The sequence below is a fragment of the Glandiceps talaboti genome, chromosome 10 (genome assembly GCF_964340395.1).
Source record: "Glandiceps talaboti chromosome 10, keGlaTala1.1, whole genome shotgun sequence".
In the NCBI taxonomy this organism is placed as follows: Eukaryota; Metazoa; Hemichordata; class Enteropneusta; family Spengelidae; genus Glandiceps; species Glandiceps talaboti.
In genome coordinates, this window is record NC_135558.1 from 18,739,320 (window position 1) to 18,763,676 (window position 24,357).

The 24,357-nt window shown below is 33.5% G+C and overlaps 1 protein-coding gene across 7 annotated transcripts in view; it reads left to right on the top strand.

Annotated features, from left to right (window-relative positions):
• Positions 1-24,357, top strand: part of LOC144440974 (DENN domain-containing protein 1B-like) — a 56,264-nt gene that overhangs the window by 20,227 nt on the left and 11,680 nt on the right. For 3 of the 7 annotated variants that reach the window (XM_078130461.1, XM_078130467.1, XM_078130462.1), the window contains exons 5-21: positions 206-275; positions 620-715; positions 5,321-5,362; positions 10,732-10,785; positions 11,372-11,433; positions 11,950-11,998; positions 12,524-12,670; positions 13,318-13,428; positions 13,863-13,988; positions 14,716-14,817; positions 15,073-15,163; positions 15,924-15,982; positions 17,725-17,757; positions 18,809-18,862; positions 19,998-20,123; positions 21,914-22,035; positions 22,623-22,821. In XM_078130461.1, the coding sequence (XP_077986587.1) occupies positions 206-275; positions 620-715; positions 5,321-5,362; positions 10,732-10,785; positions 11,372-11,433; positions 11,950-11,998; positions 12,524-12,670; positions 13,318-13,428; positions 13,863-13,988; positions 14,716-14,817; positions 15,073-15,163; positions 15,924-15,982; positions 17,725-17,757; positions 18,809-18,862; positions 19,998-20,123; positions 21,914-22,035; positions 22,623-22,821 (1,543 nt within the window). The remainder of the gene's footprint in view (positions 1-205; positions 276-619; positions 716-5,320; positions 5,363-10,731; positions 10,786-11,371; positions 11,434-11,949; positions 11,999-12,523; positions 12,671-13,317; positions 13,429-13,862; positions 13,989-14,715; positions 14,818-15,072; positions 15,164-15,923; positions 15,983-17,724; positions 17,758-18,808; positions 18,863-19,997; positions 20,124-21,913; positions 22,036-22,622; positions 22,822-24,357) is intronic. The other 4 variants (XM_078130465.1, XM_078130463.1, XM_078130464.1 and 1 more) reach the window with 4 other exon arrangements.

A 24,357-nucleotide genomic window follows, 5' to 3' on the forward strand; every position in this document is an offset into this window, starting at 1 on the left:
CATGAAAAGCAGGAGGAAGAATGAAAATGCTAAATTAAAAAAAAACCCCAAAAACATGAATTTTCTATATTAACCACTTTGTGAGAAATAGCTTGGTACAGAAGGGGTCTAGTTGTTGAAATCTGGGGTTAACATGTATTGTAGATGTCGATAGTGTTAGTCTTTAATTAACATTTTAATTATGGAATCTCTTTCAATGTTACAGTTATTTACCATGGTTTGAAATCTTCTATAGATTTCTTAATACTTTAGGAGAAATGAAGGCCAAGAGACAGGTATGGTAGTAATATTTTACAATTTCTATGTTTGTGATAAAACTGACCTACTGAATAAAGAAAAATATTGGAGAATAACATAATTGTACCAGCGTCAGTAATATCAAAGAAAAATTGGGGAAAGTAATGGCAATTTTGAACGTTTTGTGCCATGTTTCGAACACATGCAGCAGGATCAGTGACATAGTATGCATTTTCGTGACGTAGAACGACCAGTGTATACATTCCATATTTTTTGTTTAACTTGGTTCGTGCATACATGTAGTATAAAGTTGGTTACTCAATCATGACATTTTTGTACACTTATGTACAAATTCAATTTGTCTGTTCAATTATTATTCTAGGAAAATGACTCTATGGTACTTGTTGAGGCACTGTACGGATACCCAGTACCAGAAGCCCTGACAGAGGTGACCATAAAAACCCAAATAGAAGGAACAGTAAGTACACTCAGTACACTGTTGTAAGAATAATTTGAATTCTCTAAAACTACTGATAAACTCAGGAAATTTGTCTAACACGTAAACTGTAACCCAGTATGTGTGACAATACCATGGCAGTACACTGCAACACATACATGTACAGTCTTGTACTTACACTAACTGATGAAAAGGAGTACCTAAAATAGTTTAAAGGGATACAGTCTGTAACTTTTATTATAATTCTTGTTAACTACTTTTATTTCCCAATTCATATATCCTTATACAGTACATTATACCTCATACAAACCAAAATCAACCAGTCATGACATCATTTCTATACATTTCGTGCAGAAAAAAAAAACTTGGTGGGAAAGTACTTGGTCAGTGAAGTACTAGAGGGAAGGAATGTGCTCAGAAAATAAGTTGCACAACTCAGTAACAATTAGCCCCCCTCCCCTGTTTTTCCTGGTACATGCCTCAAAGTGAGGCGCTTGACCTCATAAAACTGCAAATAGCATATATTTGTTTTGAAAGTTTTACTGTATGCAGGTGTTACACCACATGCAAAGCTTTCTCAGTTTTCTGTCGTATATTGTGTTGAACTACAATTTTCACATTTTGTTCCCATAATGAGATCTATTGATGAACAAACAATCACAATGTGTAAAGTTAAGAACTCATTAGTTCAGTTAGTTTATTGTGTAGCCACCAGCCTATCAATGAATGAATACGTGTGGCCTTGACCTGAGATGCAGGTCAATAGCCTCACTTTCACCTCCAAAACTGAATCTCCAGTTTGACTATGCAACTGGATCAAGTATTGACTGCTATCATCAGGTTTGAAAGAAACAACACAACACAACACACATAACACAATGCAACACAACACAATGCAATACAATACTACGCAATACGATGCAACACAACACAACACAACACAACACAACACAACACAACACGAACCAACACACAGCACCACACGTACCACACAACACAGCACAACAGAACACAGCACAACATAACACAACACAACACAACACAATTAACACAACACCACACCCCACCATACAATACAGACATACCATCACAAGTATGCATCATACTAGTGAGTTAAAACTTTTAAAAGACTACAACCCGCCCAAAAACACCGGTGCATTTGCTTGAATGAAGTGAGCTAAGGAAAGACTTAACACTAAGACAACAGTACATATAGGTAAAAACAACAATACAACTTATGCAAAGACAACAGCTGATTCTTCTAATATAGGTTAAGGTGGAACCTTTTATCAGTTTGTTTATGTCTGGGGAAATTATAATGTAACACTAACAGTTGTACTTTGATCATTATAACATGCAGCAATCTATCAACAAATATATGGGGTCCTGACTGGTGGTGTTTACATGTATGCTTTGATAAGTAATTGACACAAATTGCATTGTATATCTTTACATAAAATTTGTCTCATTCCTGCTTACACAAGGAAGTAAACACACTGTGGTGTTTTTTCGAGGGTTGTATCATTAACAAAGTTCATTCTGTCGTCATGACTACACTTAGTATGAGGAAAAAGGAAAATAAATTCATAATCTATGTTGTCTCAATGTTTATTTGCATGCTTAAATTAAATGTTGACGGAAATAGGAAACAAAGTACATCACACCAGTATGTGTGTGTGTGTGGTGATAGTAACTAATGAGTAGACACACACACACATACATGAATCATTCCAGACATGCTGTAATACATGTATCATGAAAGGCGATGTCAATGAAGTGTGTTTTATGAAACAAAGTTTTATTTACAGATAAAACATGACGCATTCGCCAGAAGACATATTATCAAAGTTGATCACTTTGAGATTGTAGTTTTGATAGATAACAGAACTTTTTTACAGTGCCAGCATGATATTATTGAGGGAGTCCAAAAAACTGAAAAACCCAAACTTTTATCACAACCCTACTGTGTTCAGCAGGGAAAGTGCTCTCTTGAAAATAAAAATATGAACTTGCTAAATGATTGACTTTGGTAATAAAATGTATATGTTATGTCTAGTCTCTTGGTGAATAATTCCTGTGTTAGCTGTGCAAATACATGTACATATATGACAGTGGCAATCAAGGTGTCGGTTTACTAAAAGATAGACACAAACTAAAACTATTGTTGAGGCATGTAGACATAAGCTATCAAATGGACAATGAGTTAATTATGCACACAGTATAAATAGGGTAGCGTTTCTGATGATTATGATTTCCATGATCTTGCCATAAACATTTTGAAGATGTCTGGAGTTTACACTATCTTGATTGCAGGGTGGTTACATCTGCACAACAGAGGCACTGCTATCACCCACTTAATATGTATACATAATCAACAATTAGCTGTTACAGTTTTAGTTTTAGTTTATCTTTTAAGTTAGTAAAGCGACACCTCGATTGCCACTGTAATAGATGCTACCATTGTTGAGTTTTGTTCATTTTAAGCACATGTATACCAGGAGTACACCTATAAGTAGTCAGAGCTTTGAACACAATGCTTGGCCCACACCAGACTGACACTATAGCTATCTAGTTTGACAAGGTCATTCACTAGAACTATGTCCAGCCAGATAGCCAAGTCAGATAGCCAGTCTCCAGTTTACACAATACTCTCAATAACTGCCACCATTGGTAGTATTAAAAACCCCAGTAGTTGTAACATTCAGCTGTATTTTGTTAATTTTTGAATGTTACAAGATGTGCAAAATTTTACTTGAAAAAGTTTAATCGTTCTGATTTGCTGGATTACCTGTTAACTAATCACTGATGGGAATGCAGACACTGGCTTGCCAGGTACAGACCTGACTACTTCTTTGTCAGCAAATTTTAAATTTGTAGGGTCTTGAAAGGGTTTGACCGTTAGGCATATTATTCAGTGTAAGTAAAAGTACTTCTGCAGAAAGTCTTAAATATTACAAAATGTTGTTTCAGTTACAACTGCATGGGCTTTCATTTAGACACATTAAATCACCCACTACTGTCTGCTTAGTCTGTCATTCTCTACCTCACGTTGAAACTTACCTGGTCTTCCCCATCTTTCTGTGTATTTGGTATGATCCATTGTCTTTCATAATGGATTGTTCCATTTTGACAGAAATGTGGGTAGTGTATTAAGCTGGAAAACTCAAAATTGTACTGTTAATGTTATCATCTTTTTGTAAATTAGTTGATTCTGACATCATGAATAACATTATGTAATATGATGAAGAAAGTGTCAGAATCTGGCCTGAATGTTTGGAAGATTTTCTTCAACATGTAACAGAGTTTCAGGTCCAGCCAGAGATCCAGAGATAGAAAACATTATTAGAAACTGAATTTACTCTAAAACTTTTGACACACACATATAAAAAAAAATGGGTGCTATAATCACCCATTTTTTTTTCGTGAAAGTGAGAAAATAGTACAGTAACTGAAAAAGGTATGAAAAATACGAAGTAATCTACTTAGCAATATTGGCGAAAACGATTTTCCTATCTCTGCCTAAATATACATGTACAGCAGGTTTTATAAAAACATTTAGCAAAATACATAGTCTTCACGGGATGAAAAATGAGAAGAAATAGTAGATGATTATTGCTTTTGTACCTTTGTCTGGTACAATCAATTTCATTAAAACAAAGATTATGATGTTAGTATGTCATGACAAACCATGTTTGATTTTGACAGGTGTAGAAATTTTAAGACGTAGGTAAAACACGTCCTCTAAGATGTAAAGATTACTTATATATCGTTTTGAACAATGGCTCTTTATCAAAAACAGAGGATAAGGTTGAACACTGAAAGATCCAGTCTGTCTGTGAGAGAACGGAAAAATAGCAAGAAATAAGTATACAGAATTTTCATTATGTTAGGCTAGATGGTTCTTCAGCTATTCAACCCTATAACCTCTGTTTTTGATAAAGAATTATTGCTGGAAACATTAACGTGACGTGATTATAAAGCGAACTTTACATCATTGAGAACTGTTTTCAGATGTTTTCTACTCCTCCTGTAATACAGTCCTAGCCTCATTTATTCACTTGTCTATATATACTTTGATATCTACAGAAGTACAACTTTACAAGTGCAGCCACCATTCTCTCTATAAACTTGTTGTTTTCTGTTTTTCACCCTCTCTCCACAAATTATCTCCTCACAAGCAGTTATACAGTCTGTTTAGACACCGTGCACAGGGGGACACGAGGTGCTGCACCGGGCATATCCACTCACTATGCTTGCTTCTAAGTCTTGCATCACTCGTTAAATTTGCACCATATTTTTAGTTGGCGTCACGTTATTTAAATTTTAATTTTAGCATGTAATATTTGTAATGTTCAAATTCCCTAATGAATGCTTAAGTATAAATTGCGTTGAATTTATTTCAAAGTTGCACTGATTTTTCATGATTTCACAACCCCATGTATGAATCATATATCTGATATTTCCTGTTATTTTCATATTTATATTTTGATTTTATTTTTGTTCACCAGCCTTGCTTTTTTATGTTATGTTCCCGAATAACCCAACTGATGTCATTGGATAATTGTAACGTACCATGTGAATAGATTGCATGTTTCTATATGTTCACTTTTCTGTTCTGTTCTATAGGGGCTCAGTTCTAATACAGTTTCTCGTCAGGTAGTGTATAACGTACGTACATGTTCTAACTCCATCATTCAGTCAAGTTTTCTTTACCCAAAATCATGGCTGATTGGCTGATAATGCGCTATATAAATGATAAGAAATGCAGCTGTGCTTTGAAGAAACACAGGTCAGAATTTATGTGGGTTTTCTTGACTAATTTACATTGATATGAAAAACAACTTACGCTATACTGGCTTGTACAATTGACTCTTACACACGTACCGGGTATATATGCATACATTGTATAAAGTACTGCATAAAGTTTACCAAAACTCGATTTTAGATGTTGAATAAATATAAAATTCTAATATTATAGGAGTGTATGCTAAAATATTTCTTTTGTGTATGGGTAACTTTCGATGTATATTGAAAGATACTTAGTTTTATCCTTACTGAAATACAACCTGCAGAAAAACAGCGGTGCATTTGCTTGAATGAAGTGAGCTAAAGAAAGACTTCAGGCAATGGGAAAATTAGGTAAAAACAAAATAGGACTCATACAAAAACAACAGGGGGTGCCACTGATGTCGGTTCAGGTGACACTCTATCAGTTTGTTTATATCTGTAGAAGTTATAAAGGAAAATTAACATGTTATACTTGAGAGAGAGATTGTTGTTATAACATACCATGTAACATTTTGTCAACAAACAGAGTTATGGGGGTCAGGCTTATGTAGTGTTTATACTTTGATGATTATTTACAAATACTAATTACATTGTGTGTCTTTGAATGAAACTTGTCTTACTCTTGCTTACCACAAGTAAGCAAACACACTCTGGTGTTTTTTTCTGCAGGTTTTACACTTGCCTTTGAAAAAAAGTGGAACCTGGTATTCACGCATAATATGTAAATTTTATGAGTCAATGCATATACAATAAAAGTCAAGGTTACACCTGTTTACCAACAAATGTACTAACTAACAATGTCAGAAGTCGATTTGAAGAGCTGTCAAATGCTAGGCATGTATATCACACTAGAAAAATTTATTGACTCAGAGGTTTTTCACTTGAGTGAAAAAACCCTATTTGTTAGTTAGTAGGTCAGTGTAACTGTTAGTGTTCATTTATATCAATCTGAAATTACCAAGAAACCCTATAAAATTCTGATCTGTTTTCCTTTAAGCTTAAAATTAATAGCTTTGTAATTTTCTCTCTCTAATTATTAGAATTTAGCAACCAATGACACCTTTTCTTCAAACCAGAGTGTGGTACATGTACATAGTCTGAATATTATAGCAACCTTTCCTCTCTTGATATGCTGGGGATAAGAGTTTATAATTATATGTTATTCCACAATATTGTTTCTTCGTTCAGCCAAGGAAAATATGAGTCACCTAAGGGGCCTTGTCACTATGAGTCACTAGACAAGTAGTGACAAATCCTTAGGTTATGAGTATTTTGCTGCTGAATGAAATAAAATATTGGCCAATAATACATTGTATACCTCCTCAAGCATAATTTATGAACAGTTGGGGAAAAGTAATGGCAGTTTGAAATGTTGTGACTCATATTTCGAGCACCTCAAACCAGTGACATACCGTCGACACGAGTTGTCGTGACATAGCACGACTTGGGTATATACGGTAATCCATATTCTCTGTTCAAATACATTAACCTGGTGTGAGTATGGTGCAGTACAATGTATTTCATTCTTGTGTGATGTGAGATATGAATAGTAATCCCACTACCGGTATGTTAGTATTTCTCCCCAAAAAATGACAAGAAGAGAAAGATTTATTCAGGCAGCAAATAATAAGACAATAAATGAATGTAACAGTTAAAATTTCTGAGAAGTGGATATGGGATGCAAGAAACTAGTTTTGGGTTCATACATGTAGTTAGTTGGGTGTAGCATATTGATAATGAAATGTTGGAAAGAGTTTTTACCCTTAGAAATGCTTTTATACATATATAACTAGTACATTACCTATTGCAGGTCAGATTGTTTGCAGATTAGGGGTGTTTGCAAATCAGTTTGTTTGCAGATCAGGATGTTTGCAAATCAGGTTGTCCAATGTACCTATGTGAAGTCCATAGAAATACAACAATGGCAAGTCAGTTATCGAGAAGGAAACACATCCACACACTATAGCTGTAACAATATATATTGATATAAACTAGCAACTGATGTAGAATGATGACACTCACAGTAGGGTTGCATCTCTCTTAGTTTTAGCAACTTTTTCCTCAAGTGTGGCCACACGTACATTCAACCTCATTCAGTTGAATGTAGAAATAAAATAACATGTTTCCTTCTTGTCATTTTACATCAAACTCAATCAGTGTTTACCCTATTTTGATTGCAGAGCGATTGTATCCACATAACTTTAACCAAGGCAACACTACCACCCTCTCTTGAAATCTACCCTGTGTAACAATAAGTTTAGTTTGTGTTGATCTTAGTTATACGATAGCTTGCTTTCCATAGTAATAACACGGTTGGAATTGTACAAAAATGTGGTATCACACTTTTGGATGTCACACTTATGATTCTAAATAGATCTATTCAAGTCTGTTATGGGTGCACAGTGTATGTAGTCACCCAGCATTATATAAGGGGAAGTGTCTGCAATCTCATGTCACTCCGCATTTTCAAAAGAGGAAAGTGTAAGCTATATACCCTTGTGTTAGATACAGACTGGGCTATCTGGCTTGGTAATGTTGTTAGCCAAAACTCTAAGCCAGTAGGGTTATCAATCTAGTCAGTCTATGATATTATGTACATGTTACCATGCAAAATGGCAAGAAAAGGTGTTTTATACCAAAATCCAACCATTTATGTACTACCATGGTTACTATGTCATATTGAACAAAAAATATAAAATTATGTGCTTTCACAAACTATGCTGTTTTGTCAGAATGAGGGACTACAAATTGAAATTAGGAAATATGAAGGAATTAAATTTTCCTTTTACCAAAGCCATGGTGGTATCGGTTACCTAGTATAATTGTAAACTTTTCATTATAATGCATGCGTAATTGAAAACAGCAACTAACATCATATATTAATAAACACCAATACACATCATTTAGTAATAACAGCTTTTAAGCTGAACATATCACAGGTTTTATACAGATTCTCAGACCATTTGATTCCTGTATATTTTCCTGCTTGTTGACGGGTTGATTACCACAGCACGTCGTATGTGTGGATTTGTCCCATTTCGTCCTATCCATATCGTGTGTGCTCCCAATATGGCTTGCAGACATTCAGTGTATGTAGTTAAAATAGAACAGAATAAACAGTTTGTATATACTGTACTGTAGTCATATTTATTGAGAAAGAGAGAGAGAGAGAGAGAGAGAGAGAGAGAGAGAGAAAGAGAGACAGACAGACAGACAGACAGACAGACAGACAGACAGAAACAGACGGATAGACAGACAGACAGACAGATGCAAAGTCATAAACCCTGCCTTTGCAATGTATTATTTTGGCTAAGTCAGGGATGATAACACTTTAGGTCAGTATATTTCTAGCAAGTCATGATTACAAGGATGTGCATTGTTATCAATATTTACAGTAAGTTACAGAACATGTTAGCCACTTACTATGGCATGACCCCGTAACAAATCGTTTCTTTCCATCAATTCGAGGCCCTCAACTCTTTGTACGTATACAGCTTGTTGGTATTATAATTATCATTCCTGGCCAAATAAATGACAGTTTTGTATTGAACAACAGTAATTCAGTACAAAAATGGCTTGACTCTAGTTTCACACATAAGCAAACTTTTTTAAAACTATCAAACATATTCATAGCATTACAGTGTCTAATTTTTGGTTATGTATACAAGATATTACAATGGATTTTTGGATATTTTCAAAATTAAATGATAATTATCATACATTTGTAGTATACTACTAGTATAATGTACATGTACGTGTAGTGTTTTACATAAAGACAGTGGTGTATATATGGTCAGTTATGTGCTATATATGGTCAATGATATGGGCAACGATGTGCTATATATGGTCAATGATATTCTATATATGGGCAATGATGTGCTATATATGGTCAATGATATTCTATATATGGACAATGATGTGCTATATATGGTCAATGATATTCTATATATGGGCAATGATGTGCTATATATGGTCAGTGATATCCTATATCTGGTCAAACTGATAATGCAATGCATAGTCAATGATGTACTCTGTATGGTTAATGTAGTATCATATGGGTATATAGAATACAATTGCCATATATGGTCATTTATATACTATATATAGTACAAAGTGTAAGCAGTGATTTGAATGATATTTGCCAATGAGAGTAAGTCTCTTGGAATTTTTATGTTCCTGTACCTACTGTGTAATGAATTTTCGCAATTAAAGAAACTATCAAAGACTGAGCCAGTATGCCAGGATGCTGTTTTTTTAGCAATGACTGAGCTATGCATTCACCAAAGGAAGATTTAGAAAATGAAGAAAGTCTATCGTATCAAAAAAAATCACTCAGTATACCGACAGTCGATTTCTTGTAATAAGAATTCCATATATATTGTCTGAGTGCTATACCGTGTGCAAGGAACGACTGCACCCTCATTTGCATATAATTTACATACGTTTATGCAATAATGATTATATTATTGCTTTGAAGTACATTTTGTACAAATACCATTAATACATGTTTACACCAGTGCAGGTAATTTTGCCAATATTATACAAGTTGTAGATATGTTAGACTCACATTGTATGGTAAAGTCATGTCAAAATGTTCTTTAGTCTGTAAGGTACGCTGTGGCGGGGCGCCCTCACGAGGCCTGTGAGGGCAAAGCGACATGATGTATCTTAAAGTCTAAAAGTTCCTATACTTTGAAAATATCAATGTAGGAAAACACTCTGTCTTTGTGTGGACATTTTTTGCATGCAACTTGAATAATACAATTCCTCCAAACTAGCCCTGCTTTTTCTGGTCTTTTATTACTAACAACTGTCAATTTTACGCAAAGACTAAACTCAGCAAATTTCTCGTCGCCTTCCATAAATATATCCTCTTATGCAAATGACTTTATTAAATATGTAAAGTGAGATTTTTACGTTGTGGAAATTTTTCGTATTATTGAAGAATTTTGGAAATTGACCTGAAGTACTGTTCGTGATAATGATCAATGGATTTTATACTTGCTTGTGTGATATATTTATTTTGTTTATTCATTCATATATTCATCTATTAAGAAATGTAATGGAGTCGTTGATATTCAAATTCCACTCATCTGAATCATCAGTCATTTTCAAGATTTCGTAATGCTCAATATTTTCATTGTTTTTTGGGGTTTTTTTTGTCATGAAAGCCAACTATTAATGAATTCAGAATGTAGAACAAATGCAGAGTATTGCCATGTTTCTTTTTTTTGTTTTTTTTTCTTCAGAACTTTTCCTTCGTAACACCAGATCCAACAGCGTTGCCAACTATTCCAGAAAGTGTAAGTATGAAAATGAAGAAAAATGAAATAAAAAAATAAATGGATGACAGAGAGTGAAAATAGAGTTATGTTTTGTAGAGACTAGTTCTACCCATGCTGGTTTTCAGACTATGTTTTGTAGTCAGTCAGTCAGGTAGAGTGTAAGATACATGTACATTATGTTTTTATACTGGGTTGATCGATGTGTGAGGGCGCCCCATTACAGCATACCTCACCAGACTAGACCGAAGTCCATTGCAGTCTCGCATTGCAACCTCTATCCTACCAGGTCCCCAATTATACAGCTGGGTTGACTGAGGCACAATCGTTGTTCAAATCTTGCCTAAGGACTTTAGCTAATCAAAAACAACCAGCAGTGAAGGGGCTTGAACCAGCAACCTGCAACCTGCACATTCTAGGCCAGCCACTCCTAACCATTTGCCCATCGTGACTCCAGTAGTGTTAGTGACCTCTTATATAATGACAATATTTCACATTTCATTATGTGCATTCAAATAAAAACAGTTCATAGAATATTACAATGTTGTAGATACACACAACATAATATAATATTTCTCCATATTTTTGTCTTTTTTATTTCCAACAGAGGAATGTTACAGAGTATTACAATGCTGTAGATACACACAATATGATGCTAATATTTGCCAGGTAAGACATGGTCAAGTTATTTCAAATTTACACCGCGATAATATATTATTAATGGTAAATTGTTGACTAAATGAATGTGCCAACAATGTACCCCATAACCTGGTCCATAAACTCCTGTCTGAAGTCCTTTATATAGGAATTTCGAGCTACTTCTGAAAATTCCCAGAATTTCAAACCATTCCTTAAAAGACCCAGAAAGTTCTGGAATTCCAAACCACTGATGGAAATCCAGTGAAAAATATGATCTCCTTCTGAAAACTTTTTGAAAATATAACGAAAAGAAATGATCAACCAAAGAATGTTGACAAATCTTCTCATTCTCAAAAAAACTTTACATAGTGACTCGTCAAAAATGGCCTTCTGGTGGTGAATTTCAACCCACTCGTAGAAGATGACATGAGTTTACATTATTATGACTTTAAAAAAAATTTAAAAAAAAGAAAAAATGAAATGTTTAGTAGATAAACCAAAATGAAATCTTAATCTGGTTTGATTATCTTATTTTATTCTTTTCAGTCTTCTTTATGAAAGAAGAGTGCTTGTGACTTCTAAGAAGTTGAGCTTGGTGAGTACGATGTGTCATAAACATACAGTCACACAAATATCTCTGTTATAATCATTTAGAAATCTGCGTTCAATATCACTTCATAGTCAGCATACGTTGGAAAGAAAAAAAAAGATTTTATAGTTTGGCCACTGAGGGCGCTATTCAACAGTAGATTCTTGCCGGTGTAGGACAGAATTGTTCAGTACCATAGTGTATATTGAAAATAATTCTTTCTCAACATTTCTTGACAATGTGATTGTACTTCCTGTCAATTCAATACACATGGCTGTGTAATCTACCACATCGAACAGCAATACCTGTAATTTTAGTGTGTGTCTATGTTAGTATTCGCTGAAACCTTGATTGCGTCACTGCAGTATGATAAACAGATATGATATATAAAATCTATTGCCTTGAAATTCATTATGCTCAAATAAATGTATATTTATGATGTAGCATGTGGGGAAATTGTCCACTTATGTTTCAATAATGTGTCTACAAATTTATCCTGATTGACATCCTGTTTGTTGTTGCTTTCAACAGCTGACAGCAATAATCCACGGAGCAGCAACACTGTTATATCCTCTCTATTGGCAACAAATCTTTATTCCAGTCATACCCCCTAAGTTATTAGATTATTGCTGTGCGCCGATGCCCTTTCTCATTGGTGTGCATGCATCACTCATGGATGTAAGTATTGCCGATGATTGTAGAGCTGTTTCTCAGTTATTGTATGTATTTTCACATGTGTAAGAGTGTTCGGTTCTACTGCAGTGAAATTTACTATGTTGGTGAAGTTTTTGACACCTGTGTATACATGTATCATGTATGTGTACAAATACACTGATGAAATTATACCCTCTGAAGGATATAGCTTTCTTGCAGTATCCAGAAATATAACTTTATTTAAGTGACCTTTGACCCCATTTCTTTAACCTTTGACCCCATTTAATTCAAGAGACTGTCTGTGGTGTAGTTCCATTTTGATTTAAAATGATGTGCAGTATAGTATAAGAAACTAGATATATATGTTTGGTAAGACTGCACTTCCAAATTTCCCTCACGAGAAACAGTAATAGTGAAACCATGTGATATCGCCACAAATCAACTTTAGCATCACATTTTGTAATTGATTATCTGTTTTTACCATTCTCAAAATCTTGCATCTCTCAAATGTTGATACATTTGAAATATAAATATGGCCACAAGATGGTAGTCTTCATGTCAGCATGAATGGGTTTTGAAATTTTGAGTAACATTTCCAAGTTGAATTCTTGAAGTCATAAAAATTCTACAAATTGTTTCATTGGTTGTTTTCTGGCTGCTTTTGTTCACAGCAAGTTCGGAAGAAAGTTTCAGACCAAATGATGGAAATTGTGATTTTAGATGCAGATAACAACACTGTAGAGACACCATTTGATGATTTTGAATCATTACCATCAGAAATTGTAAGTAAATGTGATCCATTTCTTACCGAAATTTACCACCATTTCTGATAATATAATTGTGCTATGTATGGTCAATTCTAGCCCAGAGACTTGTCTTGGTGTTACTATCTCCAGAAGTTGTGTTACTATCTCAAAAAAACTCTCTGAACTGAGCAAAGATTTAAAACCTATAAATTTGAAGTACAGAAATATGTTTTGAATTTGAAATTACATGTACCACCAACATCTCTGCTAAATACTCATGACCTTAAAGGCCTTGTCACTACTCATCTAGCAAGTCCTATTAACAAGGCCCCTTAGGTCACTCATATTTTCCATGGTTGAACAAAGAAAAATATCACGGAATACTAATCGGCAGTATTAAAGAGAAGACATACAGTGCCCATATATGTTCTTGATGTAATCTTCTGTGTAATCTTATTTCTCTGATACAGAATGAGAAAATGAAAAGTAGGATGAAGAAAACCGAAAGACTTTTGAATGACGGAGTTGCTAGGATATTTCTTAAAGCTCTTGTGCCACTACTTGGTGGATATAGGAATGCATTAAAACTTCGCCTTGTAAGTGATATTTTATTACACTCACATCTACTGCCATGGGATGGGGGGTTGGCATGTCAACTTGGTTTACAGGGCATGGGATGAGGGAGGGGTTTTATTAGGTGTAAGTTTTGCTAACTTTCATTGAGTTTTGAAAATACATCAAAGCTTTATTGGAAACAGTTAATTCTAGTGATTAGCTAACTTACCTATCTATTCTTTTTGCACTGGCTTGACGTCCATATGTAAAGTTACACATCAAGACTATTGACTTGCTTGTCCACAAAGTGTCACTTTTTGGGAAACTGTAAGATTTGGTCTGATTCACTGGGTGATTATACACACCAGCAAATACAACAATGTAAAATTAGTCAAAAGTATGAAAAAAAAAAAAATACAAAGAAAATTATATCTCCAGTGACAGCTAGAGCTTTTTTGTATCCTACCCATTAGTGTGGTGATAGATAGATGCGTACAGTACTATAACACTCCATTAGTTTAAATATGTTAGTTGTCAAATTTAGTGTTTGTTCAGTTCAAATTTTAAAAAAAATAATTGACCAACAATTTAAGTAAACATACTGTAGAACAGTACAGTATATAGCTGTCTGGAGAGTATATGGAGACACTTGTATTTGGAAAAAATTGTGTTATGCGCAGTGTAGTTTTTGTATTTGAAATAATTCATGTGTGTGATCTACTTTTGTACTGTGCGATTCATTCTCAATAATTACTATTTTATAAACAGGGTGAAAAGATAACTTTTGATGACGAAACATACGTACAGGCTAAGTCAAGTTCAATGAGACGAATACTTGAAAAAATGATGACATTCCAACATTTCCAGCAGGTAAGATATAAATATTATGAAATATGTACTGTACAAGTGATGACTTGTATGGGTTCATTTTATGCTATTGGTATTTGCACTGTAAGGCTAATATAGAAAACACTGTATACTTGTGTGCAAATCAGCCTGTGAGTGTTCCATGTACACAAAGTCGTGTGAACATACATGATACAGTAAGTTATATTTTCCACAAACTTTTAAGTATGTATCAATGTCTGTGACCAATTCTGGTTTACTTCTGTTTTTGATTTCTAGTTTATTGATGGTCGTCTAGATATGTTAAACTCAGGTAAAGGGTTTAGTGATGTTTTTGAAGAGGAATGTGATCTTGCTGAGCAAGATAAAGGTATGTAGACATATTTAAATCATTTTAAAGGGACACAAGCTGTAGTTATGTATCTTGTGGCATACCTTTTTACTGAATAATTAAAACTTAAAGTACTCGTAGCATTCTACTCACTGAAACATACTTACCCATTATTTGCAATTGACTAAACTCAAGCCTGGTATTAAGAAAATAATGATCTGATAATTTAATTTAATATTTTTATAATTCATAGAAAAACATCTTGAGGAAATCTCTATTATGCGGTCAGCTGTTGTAACAATTACAGAAGACAATTGTAATGTCAATATCAAGCATACATTGACATTAAATTATATACTTGTCAATGAATACTTTAATCAAGGTTTTATTTACTTAATATTTTTACTCGATTATAAAAAAATCTCTGAACTCAGCTTATGCCACTGATAAGGTAATTGGAAACATATTTTATTACCTACTATAGGAAGGGGACCAAAGAAACGTGATATTGATGACAAGCATATCATTCAACATTTATTATGATTGTTTTATGAGAAATATAGTTATTTACAAATTCTGTCAAGAGAGGGTGCTGTGTACATTCCTTCATGCTTCTTCAATGGGTCGGCAATTTCCTTAAACTGACAATATGTGCAGACTGAAGATACAAATAACTTTAATTTGTTTTTGGTCCTTACATGAAGAATTCAGTTTATGTCTGGTTTCACAAGATACATCAGAATCATTGATACCAGAATAACAAATGAAATGAATTATTTCTATATTGATATAATTTCAGATAAACTGAAAAATAAATACACCCATTGGATGAAGGATGGTAAGAATTTGATCAATAAGGTATGTCATATTTGATATTTCTCATCAACTTATCAAATACTTATTTTCAATATTATGGTGTTCAATGATGTGGTGTACTTCCCTTGCATGATGCCATAAACTGAACACAATTCTAGGATATAAAGATATATTTCATATTGAGTGAGTTATACAGAGTGAATTTGATTAGTGTGTGTAATATGCAATCTAAAGATAAGCAATTCTGTCTATATAATAAACATTTGAAATCACATATATCTGTAATTATTTGTAATATAAATGAAAAAAGTAATGAAATCACTCTGTAGACTCAAAATGAAGATCTCTCTATTTCCTACTGTTAATAATATCATTCCCCTTTAATTAAGTAACAGTATGCTAGCTGCTACTATATATGGAAAACACAATTGTGTCACGCATGCACTTACAATGCTTTTAGTCCCTGCAACATGCTTTCCTTACGTCGTTATGTGTGATTGCAGTAATTAACCAGCATCTTCCATAAATAGCTTTGTATCTGCATTGTCTTCATGTGAATTCTTCTTTGACATTCAAGTAGAATATACATCAGAAAAGTGTTTGTTAACTTTCAATTGTTTGCATCGTTTGATTCTGAAGAAAAGAAGCAATGAAATATTTGCCTGTTATTCATAAACAGCTCAGAACAGATAAGATTATAAATATGAATTAAGAACTTATTGAACATTATACATCTTTTTTTCTACAGAAAAAAACAACAACTAAGTATTTGCATCGTAAATGTTTGTAATCTTTATGAACAAAGCAGACAAAGTCTTTTCTAAGTAAATTTAACACAGTTATGAAACGATGGTGCAAGTGTATTTAATAACAACTTGAAGGAGAGATTTCAGAGTTAATTTTGAGTTGATAATAACCAATTAAAACAATCTCTGAAATCTAAACTGTTAGCATAGCTATAGTCTGTAAGATACATTGTGTCACTCCGCCCTCACTGGCCTGCTGTACTAGGGATTGACCGATGTGTGAGGGCGCTCCATCATGGCGTACCTTACAGACTAGCATGGCTATATCTTATAATGTAAATCATACCAAGGAAAGACTTACATACCCACTAACACAAGAGTCTAACATTGTTATTTTCCACCCATACTTCTAACCCCTGTAAACTTGCATTCCAGTAAAAGAATTCTAACATCATTCAATATTTTCTGTTTCCACAAATTCTGCATTGTACTTGGAGAAAATTACATGTTCATGTCAAATTTGTTTACATGCTGGCTATTACTGGATGAAACGTACCCAAATTTATAATACATACATTTTCTATGAATAGAGTTTGCTCTATTTTTCTTATTATATAGAAAGTCTATGAAAAACTGTATTGACTGCAATAGTTGATAGAAATATAAATGTTTTAATTAAGAAATATAAAATTAATTAGAAAGGGCATTAAGCTAAAGGCTGAATTTTATCAAATGTACCCAATCGATTGAAAATGTGACTGTGAAATTAAGTGTTCAGAGTTGGTCTTCATGTTATGAATATTCAGCTGAAGTACAAACTTTACATTTTGCTTGCTGATTTCAAAATAGAAACAAACGGGTTAACAACTTATTTGAAATTTGTTTTCTTCTCTAGAATTATTATCAAATCAAGTTGTCTTTTATGTACACTGTTAGTACTAGCTATTGCATGTCATACTGCATATCTTGTTTGTGTTTAGCACCGCTGCTTATTTTCATCTTTGTGTGTGCCTTCTATTATCTCCTTTCACCATGCAGGCCAATCCTGCCATGCGGAAAATGTACAAAGAGGTAACTTGCATTACTACTTTCAACACAACATGTTTTATTATAATAAACATGGATTTCCAGAATTTCACAGACAGTTTTATTTGCCCATAGTGACAAAATTCAACTAAGATAAAAAAAAGACAAAAAGACCACTATATATATCAATGTTAACAAATCTGCACTTCTATGTACATGTTATTTATATTGTGTCTGTGATGTATGCGTGTGTGTGTATGTATGTATGTATGTATGTATGTATGTATGTATGTATGTGTGTGTGTGTGTGTGTGTGGGGGGGGGGGGGGTTATGTGTGTCTTTTTGCATGTATTCATTTGCCCAAAGCATACCTATTTTGAAAATTTCAGTATATTTTGTGTTGGTCATTTAGTTTTGGATTGTCACTTTGTGTACTAAGAATTTGTAACTGTCAACTGCCAATAATAAACATGATATACAAAATGGCTATACATACACATGTATGTATTTTACTATTTTTATAAGGCACCTGTTCCAGAAGATAATAATTATTGTATCTTGTAAAGTTTCCATGATAATAATTTATATCTTTACTTAGTACATGAATTAACATAATGGTTACATTTTGTACATTATTGTTGTTAACATTGTGTAATTAAACCCACCACATTTACAGAAACAAATGTTCGTAGTTCTCTTTACCTACAGTTATCTACATGTACTCCAGCAAAAATCTTTTCAATCAGAGATGAATTTGTTAAAATGTGAGATGGGATTGGTAGCAGAATACTCTGTCATATGGAAATGAACATGTAGCAATTACTATACACTCATATATGCACGCGCGCACACACACACACACACACACACATATGCATGCATGCAAGCATACATTACAAACACACAGATATACACACACACACATTAAATGTATATATTATATTCACTTGCTTCATTCACTTGCTTCACATTACATGCCTTGTACTTTATTTCAAATTTTTCATCAGATTTCAAATTTTATAAGAATGCATACTGATATTTCATGCAACAAATTCATAAATGTCCTGTATTCATAGACTGTATTATTTGTTTCAGACAAAAGAGAAGATGAAAGCAATGTCAAACAGATTCAGTCATCCTAAGGCCAAGGTAAAGGTTTGACAAGTGTACAAATGAAAATTACACAATCATGTAAACTTGTCATCTATGACCTGTAAATCTGACCAGTGTTTTGCTTTGACTTGCCAAATAAGATTTGAATTCCAGGATTTGTTTCCCTGAAGTACTGAGGTCATGAATATTATACACTTATTTCCTTGCTATGACGGCACTACATGTAGTAGACATCTATTACCCTGAGGCATGTTATGTAGTAACTATTTCAACCGAGAGGAGCAGTTACTACATGTAACAGCTCAAGGGGTTATGATGTCCACTAGTGCCCAAAGAAGGTCAGGCAATAAGGGTTTTTATAATGCATCATGTACTCAGGCACATATTCTTATCATAGTTAAAGCAAATTCCCCAGTGAGATGTCCATGCCACATGCATATTGCCCCAGGAAAATAGAACGTGACTAGTACCCCTATATGCAAATCAAGGTCAGTATGGGTCAATAGTCCATACCATGTGATACGATATATGCCAATCACTGAAGGCTGTATGACAATGTGTTATTTAATAGTAGTTTCAGTCTGCCCGTATGTTTCTGTAATGTTTAAGAATTAGTTTGAAGATGAATTTTAAAGCAAGTGACCAAAGTAGAATGTACTACGAATAGTTGCATATTGTTCCTGATATGAGTACTTGTAGTGACTTTTGATATTTCGGTATAACTTGCATGATTTTATTGTACATGTACATGTAAAAAGTAATTGCAAGTCCTTAAAGTTTGCTAGAATTCTATTTCTATTTCATGTTAATAATAATAAAGGAATGAAGCAGAGAGCAAAAAAAAATATAGATTGTATGGCACATGGATGGGAAATTGCACAGCTGATTTAACTGCACTTTTTGTATTGCAACATATTATACAGTAAAGATCAGATTTTGATCCAGATTCTAGTCAAGTACTGACCTGCACACTGCCAACTGAAGTCAATTTGCAACATGCTTAAGTGTGACAGGACATCACTTATTGTACATATTATGTACATGCTCAACCTACAAGTACTGACTGGATCATCATCTTTGTACCAAAAAAGCTAGAATTCAAAATTTTATCTTTACTGTAAAGCTCATTCATCAGCTTGCACTGAAATGAGAATGCAATGGTTTTCTGTAGGAGGTGGAGGACATTCCAACATCATCTACCCGCATGCCTTCCTTGCAGTATCTTGATATTCCAGAAGGTGTGACACAAAAGAGTGCACCCACATCACCAACCAGGGTTAGAACAACGCCTCCTCAGGTACAAGTACACCATGTTGATACTTATCCCTGTAGATATTAGTGCTTCAAAGTATATTTCTAGTCACTCTCTCTAAAATAAATAAAAGGTAGTATAATTTTAAATTGGTAGTTAATGGTGGGGTTGTATTAAAGTCATATGCACTGTAATGGTGGATTGTATTAGGAATATATAATTTAAAAGAATTTCATAGAAAAGTTTGTAAGAAGTTACTGTACAAAAACCTAAGATTTCATATTTAGAGTTCCACTCGACATCTCTGTGTTCATATACATGTACATATAGTAGTAAAGCATAGTATACCGATACATTGTCCAGTTTAGAATAAAAATGTGAGCATATACCTTGAGTCAACTCTGTATATCTGTTATATATTTCATATCACAGCTGTCCAACATAGCATAATGTTAGATATTTGTTTTATATTATTGACATATCCATTATCCTCTTGACGAGATTAATAACATTTATGATACTTGGTTAAATATTAACAAATTTTACAAAGCAATCAAATCAGTGTTGCTATGTATCAGCAGGGTTTGATTATAGAAACATTAAATTATATTAAGAATTGTACAAAAAGAACTGTAAAAAAAATGGATAAATTGTTCTGTAATTATGAAAAGTAATTTTTTCAATGTTCGTAATATCCTATGCAAAGTCGTGTATTCTTTGTATAAACCAGGATACTAAAATCTAAAGAAATCTTGAATAAGAGAAGAACATGTGTACAATTGTCACTAACTTCACTGATTATTGTTTAGGTTTGATTATGTGTTACACAATGCGTTTTTGCAAATTTGATTAGTCCTTGTCACTCACAAGCAGCATGCAACTTGGTTGCTTTGAACATGCCAAAAAATATAACAGCTGAGCTGTGTTTTGCCATTGTTTTTGACACCAGTAACAATACTTTTGAAGTCTCATGATAATATACTGTTAGATTGTTTCATACAAGTTAGGCAAAATAAAAATAAATTGTGTGTTTCCAATAACCAACCAACCCTACATTTAGTTTAAACTGCCGACCCTAAACATTGTTTTAAAAACATTTAAAAGATAAAGTATGTGTCTTCTTGACCTTCACGCATGTCAGTTTTCTTTCCCCAGTCATGTCTGTACATATTTCATTAAACTATCACAGAAAGATATTCTGACCGACATTTCGTTTGAATTTGGGTCGAAGCAATATTTTTCAAAAAGAAAAAATACTTGAAAAGATAAAATGAAATAAAATCAAATCACATCCTACCAACCCTATATTCTGAAGCTATGTTATCGGAAACGCATCATTTAATTTTTGCCTAATGTTGAACAATAACTAGAGAGAAACAAGTGAATAGTCTATGGATCTTAGGCAGTCATACCTAAATTGCATCCATAACAAAAACAATGTTTTCCTCTGTATGTATATCACAAGAACAGAAGATTGTGGGGTATTTGTACTGTAAATTTTTTTTGACCCATGATGTATTGTAAACATTTGCACATTTCAAAACTTTTCACTACATAATGGTTCGCCTAGCAAAGAACCATGAAATGTTTCATTTTGTATCACATGTCATAGTACACCTTCTTTACAGTTTGACTTGATTTCATTATGGTGAAATATTTGGTTCCATAAAAGCAGATTTCATGGAGTTACTTCCTTAGTCACCTGGACAGGATGGAGGAAATCGTGGTACAAGCAGTGTAAAAAGCACACCTAGTTTTGTCAAGTAAGATATCGAACACTTTAAATATTAAGTAAATGAATGACTACTTCAAAATTCAATGTTATTTGCATGCAGAGACCACCACCACCTCGACCACCTCCTTTTGAAGTATACAATGCAGCATTTACAAGAGATAGGACGGCAGCAGTTACTGGAGTCAACAGACCCTCCCCTCGAAGTTCTGGGACTAAGGAGCCGTAAGTCTTCAAGTCATTATAAAATAAAATCATTTAACAAAATGAAACACTTTCCACACTGTGTTTCCATGCTATCTGTGTGTCTTGTGTACAGTTCCTAATTTTTTTAAATTTTATCTATATTATTTGAAAGAAATGTTTTATGATATAGTGATAGCAGGGTGTGTGTTCCTTCATAAATGCCAGCTAAACAGTTTTACAGAAATATTCATAATACACAAAGTATACCTTCTTTTTGGAGATGTTATTTGCTTGCTACAATGTACATACCCAGGTATTGTGTCTTCTTAGAAAAAAAAAGAATAATAATGGTACAACATAATTATGCTTTCCCAGAAAATATTCATTCTGACATGTATTCTTTTCTTTTCTTTTTACGATGTTTATGTGACCAACTAGCAAGTATAGACTGTTATGTTTATGCTGCTGTTATATATTCTGTCAGAGATGTTTGTTACATGCACATTACTTGTTTGTGTACATTGTATATTCCCCTGTATACATCATGTGGAAATGATAATATCACCTTCATATCAACAATACCTTTATTTATTCACTATTAAAGCCACTAATGCCAATTCTTTCAGAGTCAAGAGATACAACCCAATGTTTGTACCTGGTGATGATGCTGGTGGTAGTAATAACCAAAGTGAGCAGTCCAGTAGTAGTAATGGAGAGGATATTGGCCAGCAAGGAAACTGGAATTTGATGTCTGACTTTGACGGCATTTTTTCCAAATTTGATAAAGGATTATTGAATACTAGCAGTGATTCTAGTGAATTTAGTGTAAGTACATCTTTTTTCTTTTTCTTTTATTATTTTGTACTCCCATCATATTTAAACCATATAGACAATGTTTCAGCAAACTTAATATTGATAATATGTATTTCATGAGAAACAATTTAAAAAACCTGTCGAAAAATGTACAGGAAATGTGTATCTCCCAAGCTCTTCCATTCAAGACTATCATCCTATACAGAAAGACTGCAATGATTCAAAGCAACATTATTCAGAGCTATGCATTGAACCTATTAAATGTACAATGAAAATTGATCAAGCTGAAAAAAGGAATGGATATATATAATAGTATGTTTGGAGCGTAATATGGCTGATAAAAATTTCCTATCAAAGCATTCTTACAGTTTGTTGAGTCTAAAAATCAACCAAATTATTTGTCATGTCACACATTTTATGATTTTGTTACAAGATTCTTGATTTTGAGGTACGTATCTCTCTAGTGTATTCTCTGTGTGAAGCTTGAGAATCGGTACGTTTGATATTTTGTATATAATGGAGATACTAAAAATCTGTCCAACACAACTAACCATTAAAGACAGACTACAGTAAACATGTTTTAAAATGCTTATTTTGGTCATTACTTGGTGCGTGCTAGAAGTTTATTTCCTCTTCCTAACCTTCCTGTTGCTGAATGGTAAAATGAGGTGACTTGACCCAACCCCTCCCCCCCTCCCCCCCATTTCTCATTCCACATATGATCATCAGGCATTTATATCTCACTGACTCCTGTGACAAGTATAACCATGGCAACAGATTGAGTTGACATGGCAACAAATGACATTACCATGGAAACTATCATGTATATGTTAGATCTTAAAATCCTGTCCAGTATGTTACTGTAGGCGTTGGTCTTTCCAGCAGATTTGGTGATACCTCTCTCTCTCTAATAATCTACAATAACAGTGGTATAATGTGACCAAAAGTAACAAGCAATGTAACACTATGACTTGCTTGACCCTGACTATTGTATCTATTTCTTTGTGGGTCTGTAGAAATAACAACATTAACAATAACCATATTACAAGAAAGATCAATCAGCAATACTAATAAATGTATAGATAGTACATGTACTGACATTTTGATTATTTAAAGGAGAAACCCGCTCTAGGAAATACAGGTATATTAGTATACTTTGGGGTCTGGAAACTCATTTCATGAGTTCACATCTCATAAATTCACACAATTGCCAAGAAACATCTAATTGAAACTTGTTTTCAGCTGCATTGTTCTTGCAGTGGTCCTGTGTTACCTAATGGGTATCAGCAGACATTCATATGTATTAGGTGAATACTTGTTATTCATGACTCCAAAGTCCTTATTACCTTCAGATAAATAGTCACATGAAATTTATGTGATGTAAAATCATGAAATGACTCTAGAACCCAAAGTATATGGAAATAAGTTTATTTCCTAGAATGGTGTTACCCTTTAAAATTACAATATGATAATCTTCAGAAGACTAATACAATTATAATATTCTTTGTTATTAAATATTCTGAAGTTGTGTTTAAATGTATGTCTATA